This window comes from Mastomys coucha, unplaced genomic scaffold (assembly GCF_008632895.1).
Source record: "Mastomys coucha isolate ucsf_1 unplaced genomic scaffold, UCSF_Mcou_1 pScaffold21, whole genome shotgun sequence".
In the NCBI taxonomy this organism is placed as follows: Eukaryota; Metazoa; Chordata; class Mammalia; order Rodentia; family Muridae; genus Mastomys; species Mastomys coucha.
The window spans coordinates 115,805,538-115,819,322 of NW_022196904.1; the positions used below are offsets into that span (position 1 = coordinate 115,805,538).

The window sequence follows — 13,785 nt, forward strand, 5'->3', positions numbered from 1 at the left end:
AACCAAAAAAAAAAAAAAAGAGAGAGAGAAAGAGAGAGAGAGAAGAAAGGATGGAGATATGGCTCAGTGGTAGGATGCTTGCCTAGCATCCTGAATCTGAATGTTGGCTTAGGCCTAACAAGGCCAACCTTCACCACATAGAGCCTTTGGGGGCTAAGCCTAGATTATTACTGTCTATTTGTTGAGAGGCAGGTCTCCAAAGGTTAACTGTGAGACATGGGTGGGTTCCCTTAGCTGCAGAACTCTCTTGGCCGACTAAAGTACCCTAGTGGCCAAGGCAGGGAAGGCACAGCCCGGAAACTAGGCGGGAAAGCCCGGCGCGCGCCCAGGAGCCACGTGACGTCGCGGGCCCGCGCAGGCTCGCCGGGCAGGCGCGGGGGTGGGACGCGCGGGGGCGGGGGCGGAGCCTGGCGCGCGGCCCCGCGGTGACAGGGCGGTGGGGAGGGGCGGGGCCGCGGGCGGGGCAGCGGGGGGAGGCGGGAGGAGTGGAGATGGCGGCGGCGGCGGCGGCTCCGGGGGGCGGGGGCGGGGAGCCCAGGGGAACTGCTGGGGTCGTCCCGGTGGTCCCGGGGGAGGTGGAGGTGGTGAAGGGGCAGCCATTCGACGTGGGCCCACGCTACACGCAGCTGCAGTACATCGGCGAGGGCGCGTACGGCATGGTCAGGTGAGGGGGCGTCCGGGAGGGGGCTTCGGAGCAGGGGCAGCAGGTGCGTGCGCGGGACATGGGGGCCCGGGGAGTGTCGCGGGGGAAGGATCGTGCAGTGACTTCTGGAGGACCAGACACTTCTTTCCCTAGGGAGGGGGGTTGGAGGCTTTGAAGCCACCTTGTATTGTTAAGGGAGGGGCACCTGGGGGACCCTAGAGATACAGGTGGAGCTAAGGGGATGAGTATTCTTGATGAAGGGGGAGTGAGGGACCCAGAAGCAAGTAATGGGAGCCTTGGTTCCCCCACCCGATGAGGCTGTGACAGAGAGTTTGAGAGAGAAGAGCAAAGCTCAGGGTGGGGCAAACCTTTGCACCCCTGCCCCTGGCTAGGCCGGGGGCCCAAAGTAGGGAAGGGTCTCTAGAATGTGCCTTATTTTGTGGAATACGGGTTTGTGAGTTTTTGCTGCCCCACTGTGAGCTCTGCTCTGGGCCTTTGTTCCTATGGAAACAGCTCTGACCCAGGAACCTCACAGGGAGACCTGCCTGCCGCCCCTCCTTATCTCTTTTCTCCTGTCCCATTACTGAATCCTCTAGGCTTCATCTTCTTTCTCCATTTAACTCCCATCCCCTGGCCCTGTCCTGGATTGAGAGAGTCCAGCTTGGGAAAGGGGAGGAGGGTGAGGGCAACTAGAATGTAAGAGGGTCCAGGAGAAAGGAAGTCAGTGAGTGGCCACTCTCTTCCTCTGTTTGTGAAGTCACTGAAAGGCTGCCTGGCTGGTCCCCAGCTTTCCCCCTGGAGATTCCAGGCCTTCACAGCAGGAAGGAGCCAGCATTGTTTACACTTGGCCTGAACCCTCTCCTGCTCTCTCTGGTCCCTGCCAAGGCCTGGGTGGGGCCACCAGGCCTGGATTCCCCCTTTGTAAGGCCACATCTCTCTGGCTCTCTCAGCTCAGCTTATGACCACGTGCGCAAGACCAGAGTGGCTATCAAGAAGATCAGCCCCTTCGAGCATCAGACCTACTGTCAGCGCACGCTGAGGGAAATCCAGATCTTGCTGCGATTCCGCCATGAGAATGTCATAGGCATCCGAGACATCCTCAGAGCACCCACCCTGGAAGCCATGAGGGATGTGTATCCTTCACCTTAGCCACAGCCCCAGAGCTAGGATGGGGAGCTTGGCTTTGCTTTCTGTTGTCGTCTTTTGCACCACCCTCCAAAAGACCCTCCAAAGTAACTTTTTAGCAGAGAGTCTACAGAGCATGAGAGCACACTGGCAGGCCTTGGATCCTGGTCTGTTGCAGCCAAGTGGAGTGGCCTTGAACACATCCTTTTCTGCTCTGTGCCCTAGTCTGGTGTGTGGGGAGGGAGAATGCTGGGCAAAATGATCTCTATGGGAGCTTTGTCTTCTGACATCTGCAGTTCTCTGACATGACCCAGTCTCTGCCCACAGCCCGTTCTTGCTCAACAGACTCATGATTCTTTCTTTAGAGACCTCGCACTGGGTGGAAAGCAAAGAAGAAAACCGGTATCGGGCAGGCCCAGTGCTTTGGTTCTAATTCAGCCTTCTAACTTCCCTGTGTGATGAGCTTTACCATGTCCATTTCAAAGATAAGGAAACCGAGGCTCCTCTGTGTTAAGTTTTGTAGTGACTTCTTGGGGGGGTAGGCAATGCTTTCTCCAACATGGAGGGGGTGGAGGCTTTCAAACCACCTTGTATTGTTAAGAGGGGGAACCTGAGGACCCTAGAGACTCAGGGTGGAGCCACGCCTTTGCACTCCTGCCCCAGGCTAGGCCAGGGGGTCAAGGAAGGATGAGGGGCCCTGAGAGTGTGCCTGTATAAGAGCCTAAATTCAGCTGTTCCTGTTTGTTCTTCCTCTTGTTCCCCAGTTGGCTTTCTTGGAACCTTCCTACTTTTCTGAGAGCCCCACCCTGATTACCTGTGGACTTGTACCTTGACCAGGGAGGGTAGTCCACCCTTGTTGCCCTTGCTTGACACTGCTTGCTTAGTTCAGACATCCAGTTCATTGTCCACATCTACTTCCTGCTTGGCTCCATTGTTAGCACCCGTGGCCTCTTTCCCTGCCCACCCCTCCCAATCCCAGGATTTGTTCTGCAGCCTCTGCAACTCTGACCACAGGAAATCGACATACTCCTGTCTTGCTGCATGACCTTCAGCAGGTCTCTGCATCTCTAGACTTCCACATTTATAAAGCCGCAGGGTTGGTCCATGTGTGTATATCTGCATGTATTTGTTCTCTCTCTTCTTCTTTTTGAGAAAAGGTCTCACTGTGTAGACCAGGCTAGCCCTGAACTCACAGAGATCCAACTGTCATTGCCTCCAGGGTGCCACCAGCCCCAGCTCACAGGTCTTTTGTAGAAGACAGCTCAGACTTAGTTTTTTGAGAAAGTGTCACTATGTGTCCCTGGTTGGCCTCAGGCTAACTTTGTAGACCAGTCTGGCTTTAAACTTTAGGCAGTCCTCCGGCCCCTGCCTCTCAACTGCTGAGATTATAGGAGTGAGGTGCTCTGCCTGTCTCCTGACTATTTCCAAAGATAAGCCAGATGACATTTGTTTGTTTAATCTTTGTTTTATCTTCAAGTATAAAAGGACTCTTAGTTCTCCACCTTCTGGTGCATGGTCAAGCGCTCTGTAGGAGCACACTGTTGGGGAGTGTCTCTTCACTTTTCTGGCACGAATCATCCCCATAAGGCAGGCATTTATTTTTAAGCAAACAGTTACTGTGTGCCAGATGGTATTCGTGCATTATCTCGTTTAACCCACTCAACGGCCGCATGGCTCTGCCTGTGGAGTAACAACACTGCTTCTTGTTTGCTGAGCGCTCTCCGTGAGCATCTTCTGCTCACAGCCACCCTCTGAAGAACACTCACTCTCCCTGCTTGTCAGATCAGGAGACTGAGGCGTGGACAGGTTAAGAGGATTGGGCTGTGGAGGCAGCATGGGAACTTCGGGCATGAGTGGGTTAACTCGGAGCCCCTGTTCTTCCTGCCTCCCGCTACTGCCCATCAGTACCCTCATTTGCCCAGTAGGGAAACTGAGGGCCCAGAATAGATGTGCCCTGCACGCTGTCAGCTCCAAGCCTTGTGAGGCGCATGAGGCCAAGGGACTGTAGCTGGAAGGCATACCCTAGCTCTTGGTCAGAGCCTGTTTTCCTTAATGAAGTATCTCCTACTCCTCCCACCTTGGGGGGTCTCCGGAGTCCTCCTCAGTTACATCGTTCAGGACCTCATGGAGACGGACCTGTACAAGCTGCTTAAGAGCCAGCAGCTGAGTAATGACCACATCTGCTACTTCCTCTACCAGATCCTCCGGGGCCTCAAGTACATACACTCAGCCAACGTGCTGCACCGGGACCTGAAGCCCTCCAATCTGCTTATCAACACCACCTGCGACCTTAAGGTCAGAGGTTCAATGCCTACCTTTCTCTCCTTCCCTGGTCCTGGGGACTCTGGGTGGCCAGCAAAAGCAGCCTTGGAACATGGCAAGCAAGAACAGAATAGGCAGGGTGGGAGCACTGCCTAGGCCGTGGAGGCCTTAGGCACCTAATTCAGTGGCCTGGGTTTGATTCCAGATCTGTGATTTTGGCCTGGCCCGGATTGCTGACCCTGAGCATGACCACACTGGCTTTCTGACCGAGTACGTGGCCACCCGCTGGTACCGAGCCCCAGAGATCATGCTTAACTCCAAGGTAGGAGAGTTACCCATGTCTGCAAGGGAGTCCTAGTGCCATCTCTGGGCCTTGGCACTATCCCTCTGGCCCTTGGGCTCTAGCAAGATGTAGAGACAAGAGTTTTCCTAGCCTCTGTCCTCTGCCTTTTGCTGTGTTAGACCTAAGGTGGGTATAGTGCTTGCCCCAAATACCAGGAATGGTCCTGATGAGGCTGGCCAGGGAGCTCAGCACACTCTCCTCCCCAGGGCTATACCAAATCCATTGACATCTGGTCTGTGGGCTGCATTCTGGCCGAGATGCTTTCCAACCGACCCATCTTCCCCGGCAAGCACTACCTGGACCAGCTCAACCACATTCTAGGTGAAAGGGCCTGTCTGGCTGAGAGGGGTGGCCTATCGGAGGGAACATTTCTGGAGTGTGAGAATTGGGTACCACATGGGGAGCCTCCCCAGCATCTCCTGGTATTTCTTCCCATTTGAAAGCTGGGGAAAGCAAGGCTAAGCCCTACACCTGAGGAAGACTGCAGCCAGAATCTGAGCCCAAGGCTCCCTGGTTCTGCGCTCTTTGCTCTTCGTCACTTACCCCAGTGGGTAGATGGGGAGGTGTGGCACACATGGCTGGTCTTGGGCTCCTGTTCTTGCTTCCTGACCTGTTCCCGGAAAAGGGACTTGACTTCTCACCAAGAAAACTGGTTTATCCACAGGTATACTGGGTTCCCCGTCCCAGGAGGACCTCAATTGTATCATTAACATGAAGGCCCGAAACTACCTACAGTCTCTGCCCTCTAAAACCAAGGTGGCTTGGGCCAAGCTTTTTCCCAAATCTGACTCCAAAGGTGAGTGAAGCAAAGGACCTGGGGTAGGCTAAAACCCAGCGGCAAAGAAGATTGTGTAACCCTAATGCCTGCCTCAGTAGAGGCACTGGACATGGGCTGTCCATGGAACTCCTTTAGCCTTCCTCCTAACTGCTGCCCCCTGCCTTGCCTTAGCTCTTGACCTGCTGGACCGGATGTTAACCTTCAACCCCAACAAGCGTATCACAGTAGAGGAAGCACTGGCTCACCCTTACCTGGAACAGTACTATGATCCAACAGACGAGGTAAGCCGGCCACCAGCTGCTGGGAGGGGAGTTAGTAGCCCAAGTGTCTAGCCTGTGCCTTACTGTCTTTGCCCCCTAGCCAGTGGCTGAGGAGCCGTTCACCTTTGACATGGAGCTGGACGATCTCCCCAAGGAGCGGCTGAAGGAGCTGATCTTCCAAGAGACAGCCCGCTTCCAGCCAGGGGCACCAGAGGGCCCCTAACAAGAACAGACACCCCTGTCCTTTTGGACCTGGTAAGTGGCTCCCAGTGCCCCTGCACAGCCATATCCCAGTCAGAAGCTGCATAGTCTGGGTGCTGCTGCATCCATGCATGTGTGTGGTAGCAACAAAAGGCCAGGGCCTACTAGCCATGTGTGACCACGAGTCCTTCAGCCCCATCTATTTCTCATTTGTCAGCATCACTGGAGACCCAAGGGCAAGGGATCTGCCCCTTATGAGCAGCCACTCCAGGTGCTGGAGGTAGAGTAGACCATGATGCTTTGAGGGGAGCCTATAGTCACAGTAGCACTTGGTTGCTGCCCTGTTAGCTACAGATAAGGAAGCCAAGACCTACAGAACTTGACAGACCAGAGGCGCTGGGGTCAAGTCTCACCCAGCTGACAGTTCTTTTCTGTCTCTTCCTTCAGGTCCTGCTCCTACCTGCTCCTTCTCTGCAGATTGTTAGAAAATGAATTTTGCTCAACCCAGACCCCAGCAGCCCAGGCTGGACCAAGGGTGGGCCTGGCCACCTTCTCTCACTTTGCTGGGGTCTCCTGCTTCAAGCAGGCTTCTCCACTCCAATCCCCTGCCCCATCTCCCCATAGCCTGAGTGATGAGGTGGTCCCAGAACTGATCTCTGCTGCTGTGTCTTTGTCCACCCTTGCTAGCCCTGGCTCTGGTAGACTGTTCTGGAATGGAAGGGCTACGACCGCCATAGGACCTGTGCTACAGAGGGGTGGAGGACACTGAGTAGGGACTCAAGCTAAGCTCTGCCCTATTCATCTTGTTGGGACCCCACCCCATTTTCCCTGACAGAACATTCCTAAGTCTCAAGGGCTAGTTTCCCTGAGGAGCCCAGGCCTAACCCTTCCCCTCTCAAGCTGCCACATGTAACGCCCTTGCTGCTTCTGTGTGTGGGTGATTGGATGTGGAGGTAGGGCCCGTGGAGAGCCGGTGCCCCTCCCCACCTCCCCGTGCCTGTATCTAATATATAAATATAGAGATGTGTATATGGATGACCCTGCCTCTGTTTGTGCATACCGACGCAACCCCAGCATACTGCACACACAACTGCCCCTGCCTCCTGTTGTGGCTTTACATGGCCCTGGTAGTCTTTGGCTCCAGCTAGCCAAGGATGAAGTTGGGTTCTAAGGAGTGCCAGTCTCCTGGGAAGGGGTTACTGTCTTCCCTAACAGCTTCCTGTTTAACTGCCTGGAGTAATTTGGGGTGACTCAGGGGCACCTTACACACCTCCAAATTCCCGGGAAGTGGCAAAGGCGGCAAATTACAGATCCTGTCCACAAACACCTATGGGAGGCAGTGAGATCTGGTGTGGGGGGGGTGGCTACTTAATCCCGCCACCAGCCCCCCTCCCCCCGCCACACACACATGGTCAACAGAAGGGGGTGTTGGGATCTGTGAAAGGTCTCTGGACGTGAAACTCAGGACTGCCTGCCTCAGTTCCTGTGCCTGGCCCCAGCTCTGGGCCATATTGCAGTCTGGCCACATTCCAGCAGCACTCAGCAGGCTTGGCAGGTCCATGGGCGTGACGCTGCCACATGGTGAAGCCAGCCTATACTGGCTTGACAGGCAGGCTCAGCCCCGGGCATCAGAGCCCTTTGGGACTTGGGAAGGCTGTGCTTTTGACAGAAGCCTGCTGTGGAGCGAGGCTATGGTCCCCCTCCTGTACATTGTTCTGCCCACCCTGGGCAGTTATGTCATGCTCTCCATCTTCTTCCTTCGACGACCTCATCTGCTACACACGCCCCGGACTCCTGTCTTCCCTATCCGTCTGGCTGCCCACCGTGGAGGTGAGCTGAGTCAGGGAGGTGGGAGGGCTGAAATCTATGTAGGGTGGAGTGAGCCTAACAAGACAGGTGCCATGGTGGGCAGCCCATCTCAAGGTGCAGGGTATGAGTGAATGTTAAGAGATGGCGGTAAGGAGAGCCACGGGGCCTGGAGAGCGTGTGACAGGGAAGAAGAGGCCAGTTCAACTGACTGGAAGAGAGGAAGCCTAAAGCAAATGGGAGGACATCAGGAAGAAAGGCAGGCAGGAAGGTCAAGCTGGGTCCCCTGGAACCACCCAAACTGCTTTCCACAGGGTCTGGGGAGCGACTGGAGAACACCATGGAAGCAGTAGAGAAGTGAGTCTAAGCCCTGGCAAGTTCCATGGAATGTTGTGGGGTTGTAGGCTGTGCTCTACAGGGCAACCAGGGGTGCTACTTGCTCCGTAAACTGGGTATCTGGAAGCCCCTGGAACTGTGTAGGTGGGGTCACATGTCCCACCATAAATTCTGTGCCACTACTTCCCCTCCACTACATGCCCTGGTTCTTCTTGTGTCCTCTTCCCCTACCCACCTTTGCTCCCATAGTTCCATGGCTCAGCGAGCAGATCTCTTGGAATTTGACTGCCAGCTCACTCGAGATGGTGTGGTGGTAGTGTCACACGACAAGAACCTGTCCCGCCAGTCGGGCCTAAATAAGGATGTGAACACCCTGGACTTTGAGGTGAGTTTTGCAGCCCCTCACACTGAGAGCTGCATCACTTAGACACATGCACCCTGATAACACTCCTCTGCTCTCCACAGGAACTGCCCCTCTACAAGGAAGAACTGGAGATCTACTTCTCACCAGGTAGGACGTTTGTAGCCACCCTCGCGCTGCCCAGCCACCTTCTCATGGACTCTCATTAACATCCTTCCCCCAGCCCATTTAGCCTACTCTGATCTCAGTTTTTGTGACCCGCCCCTGCCCAGGCCATTTTGCCCACGGGTCAGACCGGCACATGATTAGTTTGGAGGATGTATTCCAGAAATTTCCAAGGACTCCCATGTGCTTGGAGGTCAAAGAAAGAAATGAAGAACTCATTCACAAGGTAGTACTGTAGCCCAGCAGGGGAGGGCGGGCCCAAGAGAGGCCTGGCTTCTCTTACTCCCCTTTTCCCCATCCTAGGTAGCCAACCTGGCTAGGCGCTTTGACCGAAGTGAGATTACTATTTGGACTTCGGAGAAGAGCTCAGTCATGAAGAGATGCAAGGCTGCTGTGAGTCCCTCTTTTTCTGCCACGGGGTTAGAAGCCACCCCAGTCCAAGGAGAGCCCCAGAAACTAGCCTTCAGCACAGTTCCCAAGAGTCGGATTGGAAAAGTTGGACATGTGACTGTGTACTGGCATGGTGTTACCATAAGGCCTGTTCTGGGAAGCCTCCGGTACTGGCCGAGTTGCTCAAGTGTTTGGTACTGTAACAGACTTCAGGCCTCATGGCTCATTGTTCCAGAGATTTTTAGCTCATATCACTTTGGCCCCATAGCTAGAGGTCATGAAGGGCCTCCTTGCTAATAACAGCTTATGAATAGAGATAATGCCTGGGCTGGCTTCTTCCTCCTTCCCCATTGTCATGGGCCTGAGAGGCAGAGAAAGAGAACAGGATACATACCATTTTGGAAGGAGATGCCAGGCTGCTTCTTCCCCTCCCAGCCCCTTCCGAGCCTACGGAGAAACTGTTGCCCACGTTCCGCGTCGGTCTCCTCCCGTAGCTAATTTTGTGAAAACACCCTCAAGCGTGCTCACAGGTATATTTCACCAAACTTATAGGTACTCCTACTTAAGCCAATTCAGTGGACAGAATTAACCATCATACTGTTCAAAGTGTGACTGTGATGTCCAGCCCTGACCCTCTGGTGCAGACAGATGGGGCTACCTTCTCACCTCTCCCCTGCCTCCCAGAACCCTGAGATGCCTATGGCCTTCACGATATGGCGATCGTTCTGGATACTGCTGCTCTACTATCTGGGACTGCTGCCTTTTGTCTCTATCCCTGAGAAGTTTTTCTTCTGTTTCCTGCCCACCATCATCAACAGGTACTGGTGATGAGATGGGACTTAGAACCTCTTTGCCAAGGATTTGTGTGGCAGTGACCCAGGACCCCCAGTTTCCTAATTTCCTCAGAGTCCTCAAGGTTTTTTTTTTTTTTCCCTTGGTTTTTCAAGACAGGTTTTCTCTGTATAGCCCTGGCTGTCCTGGAACTCACTCTGTAGACCAGGCTGGCCTCAGAAAAAACTCAGAAATCTGCCTGCCTTTGCCCCCCAAGTGCTGGGATTAAAGGTGTGCACCACCACTGCCCGGCTCGACATTGAATTTTTAATCCTTCTGCCTCTACCTGCCTCTACCTGCCTCTACTACTTTATTCAGTGCTAGAGGCTAAACCCAGGGTTTTGTGTATGCTGGGGACACTACCAACTGAGTCACCACCTGTTTTATTTTTTTAATTTGTTATAGGAGTAGGGGGAGGGGGAAAGGGAGAGGGAGAAGGAGAGAGAGATATGGCATATATATGAATGCCAGAGACAACATTCTTTCTGCCATTAGGTGGGTTCCAGGGATTGGATTTCAGTTGCTGGGCTTTCGTGGCAAGGACCTTTATCCACTAGCCACCGGTTTTAAACCTGTGGGTCAAGACCCCTGTAGGGATGGAACAACCCTTTCACAGGGGTTGTCTAAGAGCACTGGAAAACACAATACTTACAGTAGCAAAATTATAGTTGTGAAGTAACAATGACAGTAAGTTTATGGTTGGGGGTCAGCACAAAGTTCTGAATCCAAGGACTCCAGGATGCAATCAGCTCTCACTAAGGGTCGAAGTATCCCTCTAGGCACCTGCAGAGCTTCTTCAGGCCGGAATGAAGAAGTCACTACCATCACACCCCTGTGACACACACACACGCACACGCACACGCACACGCACACACACACACACACACACACACACACACGCACGCACGCACGCACGCGTGGAGGGAAGAAGGGAGGGAGAGAGAGACAGAGAGAGGAGCAAGAGAGTAGGAGAGAGGGATACCAAGGAGCTGACTCTGCCCTTTTTCTCCACAGGACTTACTTCCCACTTCCCTGTGGATGGATGAACAAACTCTCGGCTACCATTACAAAATGGTGAGGTGGGCAGGGCTGCTGGGTGGCAGGTCCTCACAGGGACCCACCACTGCCCTTCTCCTTTGTCCCCTCTCATCACTGTCTCATTGCCTTTGACATCCCCATCTGTCCCCCAGGATCATCATGAGGAAAAGTCTGATCCGACACTTGCAGGACCGAGGGGTGCAGGTGAGGACCCAGCCACTTGCCCCAGCGAGGAGCTGGGTCACAGTGTACACCTGGGAGCAGAGTTTCCATCATTCTGGAACACCCAAGTGTTGGTTACTTTGCCTAAAAAATGCAGAGAATAAGTATCTGCAGATCTTTTGGATATGTAGCTGGTACTTAATCAGAGATTGGTAAGCATTAGCCATGGATGGTGATACTTCTGGTTAGCTGGGAACGAGCTGGGAAACCAGGCCCAGCCCACCCTGTAGCTCTGCCTTCATTGTGTTCATGGAAATAGTGATGGCAATTTAGATTTGTTTTGGTGGTGGTTTTTTTAAATGTGTAATAAGTGTTTTGCCTGCATTCTATCTGGCCTGGTGCTGATGCCAGAACATGGTTTCAGATCCATAGTTCTGAGTGGCCATGTAAATCCTGGGATCAAACCTGGCTCCTCTGGAAGAGCAACAAGTACTTTTAACTGCTGACAGCCCCCTTTGTTGTTGTTGGTTTGCTGTGTGTGTATGTGTATAATAGCCTCGACTGTCTTGGAACTCTCTCTCTGTTAGACCAGACTGGCCTAGAACTCACAGAGATCCACCTGCCTCTGTCTCTCTAAAGGTTTGTACCACCATTGCCTGGCTGTCTTTTTTTTTTTTTTTAATTTTCTGGTTTTGTTTGTCTTGTCTAAGGCAGGGTCTTACCATGTAACTCTTGCTATATAGACCAAGCTGTCCTCATGGAAAGCTACCTGTCTCTGTCTCTTGAGTGCTGGGAGATGGGGCATGTGCCACTATACCTGACCATGGTTTGGTTTGGTTTGGTTTCATTTTTTTTTATTGTCTTATTTTATGTGTATAGGTGTCTTACATGCATGTCTGTGTACCACATATGTGTGCCTGGTCTCCAAAGATAGATGTGAGCCATCATGTGGGGGCTGGGAACTGAAGTAGCGTCCTCTGGAAGAGTAACCAATGCTCTTAACCACTGAGCCATCTCCCCAGCCCCTGTTTTTTTATGTAGGCTAGGCTGACCTCAAACTCATGGCAATCCTCATGCCCCTGCCTCCCTAACGGTGGAATTACAAGCATATACCACTGTGCCTGGCTTTGGAGTGGAGTTTTTTTTTTAAAATAATTTATACTTTTATTTTATGTACATTGGTCTTTTGCCTGCATGTTTGTCTGTGTGAGGGTATCAGATCTTGGAGTTACAGATAGTTGTAAGCTACCATATGGGTACTAGGATTTGAACCCAGGTCTTCTGGAAAAGGAGCCAGTGCTTTTAACCACTGAACCATCGCCCCAGCCCCAGACCTAAGACATTTAATCAGCAACCCTCTCTGAGAGGGTTCCAGACATTTACCTGGGATGAGAGCTTTCTATCAAACGTGGGGAAAGAAATGAAGCCTGTTAGCCCCACATGTGCTGTGATGTTTCAGCAAAGGACAGGAGCCAGAACTGTCGGCCATGGATGGAGGGGGATGGAACTCATTAGTCATGAGAATGGAGGGACGAATATGGCTCTTGGGGAGAGGGAGAACATCATAGGCAGGCATCTACAGGGCTAAAACTTGGAAGAGCAAGAGGCTGGGCTCAGAGGAACTGGGTGGATTCCCTAGGCTGAGGGCACTGGAGGTCAGTTAGACCCAGTGGCCTCATGTCTAATAGGATCATGACCTTTGGGAGGGAAGCTTTTGGAAGTCTACCACAGGAAACACAATCCAGATATATTCATTGAGTAAAGTCATTTGGTGTATAACATGGAGACTGTGTGGTGGTGGGTAGACAAAGAGTGTCCGTAAGAGGCTGATACTGCCATAGACGAGTCAGACTTGGGTGACAGCAGTGGGGACAGATGGAATGGTTAACTCAGAGAGAGGCTTTGCCTACTGCCTGTGTTTAGCATCACTGAGGCAGAAAGACAGAGAAGTTTTCCTTATCAGCCCTCTCATGCCTCTGATCTCCACAGTATTTAAAGACTGGACCCTCGTATGTTCAACTAAGACATCCGGAGATCCAGTGCCAAGCATGGTTATTTGAATATGCTTGGCCCAGGGGAATTGGCACTATTAGGAGGTATGGCCTTGTTGGAGAAAGTCAGCACTATGGAGTTGGGCTTTGAGGTCCTGTGCTCAAGCTCTGCCCATTGGGGAAGAGACCCTTGATGATAATGGACTGAACCTCTGAAACTGTAAGCAGCCCCAGTGAAATGTTTACTTTTATAAGAGTTGCCTTGGCCATGGTGTCTGTTCACAGCGATGGAAACCCAAACTGAGATACCATGTCAGCCAGGTGCAGCAGACCATACACATGATACTTGGGAAACAGAGGTAGGAAGATGGTGGGTTCTAAAACCAGTTTGGACTGAGTAACACTCCCTGATTCAAAACAACAAAGATAAAACAAACAAGGAAGGCAATAAAATGATTCAGTGGCTAAAGGCTTCTGCCATCAACCTGATGACCTAAGAGCTATCTCTGGCCTACAAACCCACAAACTTTGTGTGATGTGCACCCGCCCCCTCATAAATAAATAAATAAAATAAAATTGTTAAAAAATAAAGCCAATGGCTGGGGATGTGGCTCATTTGGTAGAGTACTTGCCTAAGCAACCCCAAAGCCCTGGGTTCAGTTACTTGCAGTCAAAAAATTCCAAGTTTGGTTCCCAGCAGCCATAATCACTGGCTTACAATCATTCATAGTTCCAGTTCCAGGGGATCAAAAGCCGCATCACACCTTTGTTGGCACCAGACATCTATGCGGTAAACAGACACACATGTAGACAAATCACTCGTACCTATCAAACGAATAATTTTTTAAATTTTGAAATAAATACAAGTAAATTGTAAAAAGAACAACAGCAAAGGGGGAAAAAAAAACAAAAACAAGTATAGTGGTATATAACTGAAACCTGAACACTCGAAATGGAAGCAAGGAGGTCGGAAGTGCAAGGTCATCACCAGCTAGAGAGAGAGTCTGAGGCTAAATTAGTTATATGAGACCCTAACAGAAGAGAAGAAAGGAGAGGAGAGGGAAGGGGAGGGGAAGGGAGGGGAGAGGAGAGG

General features: G+C 52.1%; 2 protein-coding genes across 2 annotated transcripts in view; both read left to right on the forward strand.

The window, feature by feature from the left end:
- The first annotated feature begins 466 nt into the window (after nt 1–466).
- Mapk3 (mitogen-activated protein kinase 3) lies at nt 467–6,647 on the forward strand. Its single transcript, XM_031388290.1, has 9 exons — nt 467–664; nt 1,594–1,776; nt 3,874–4,063; nt 4,236–4,352; nt 4,580–4,694; nt 5,038–5,169; nt 5,323–5,432; nt 5,512–5,666; nt 6,060–6,647. The coding sequence occupies exons 1-8, from the start codon at nt 492–494 to the stop codon at nt 5,632–5,634; spliced, it is 1,143 nt and encodes a 380-aa protein (XP_031244150.1). The 5' UTR covers nt 467–491; the 3' UTR covers nt 5,635–5,666; nt 6,060–6,647.
- A 154-nt stretch (nt 6,648–6,801) lies between these two features.
- Gdpd3 (glycerophosphodiester phosphodiesterase domain containing 3) overlaps nt 6,802–13,785 on the forward strand; it is an 8,765-nt gene continuing 1,781 nt past the window's right edge. Inside the window, exons 1-9 of the mRNA XM_031388292.1 lie at nt 6,802–7,442; nt 7,733–7,775; nt 8,004–8,139; nt 8,220–8,265; nt 8,388–8,506; nt 8,584–8,673; nt 9,355–9,488; nt 10,516–10,575; nt 10,692–10,743. Of these exons, the coding sequence (XP_031244152.1) occupies nt 7,172–7,442; nt 7,733–7,775; nt 8,004–8,139; nt 8,220–8,265; nt 8,388–8,506; nt 8,584–8,673; nt 9,355–9,488; nt 10,516–10,575; nt 10,692–10,743 (951 nt within the window). The 5' untranslated portion in view covers nt 6,802–7,171. The remainder of the gene's footprint in view (nt 7,443–7,732; nt 7,776–8,003; nt 8,140–8,219; nt 8,266–8,387; nt 8,507–8,583; nt 8,674–9,354; nt 9,489–10,515; nt 10,576–10,691; nt 10,744–13,785) is intronic.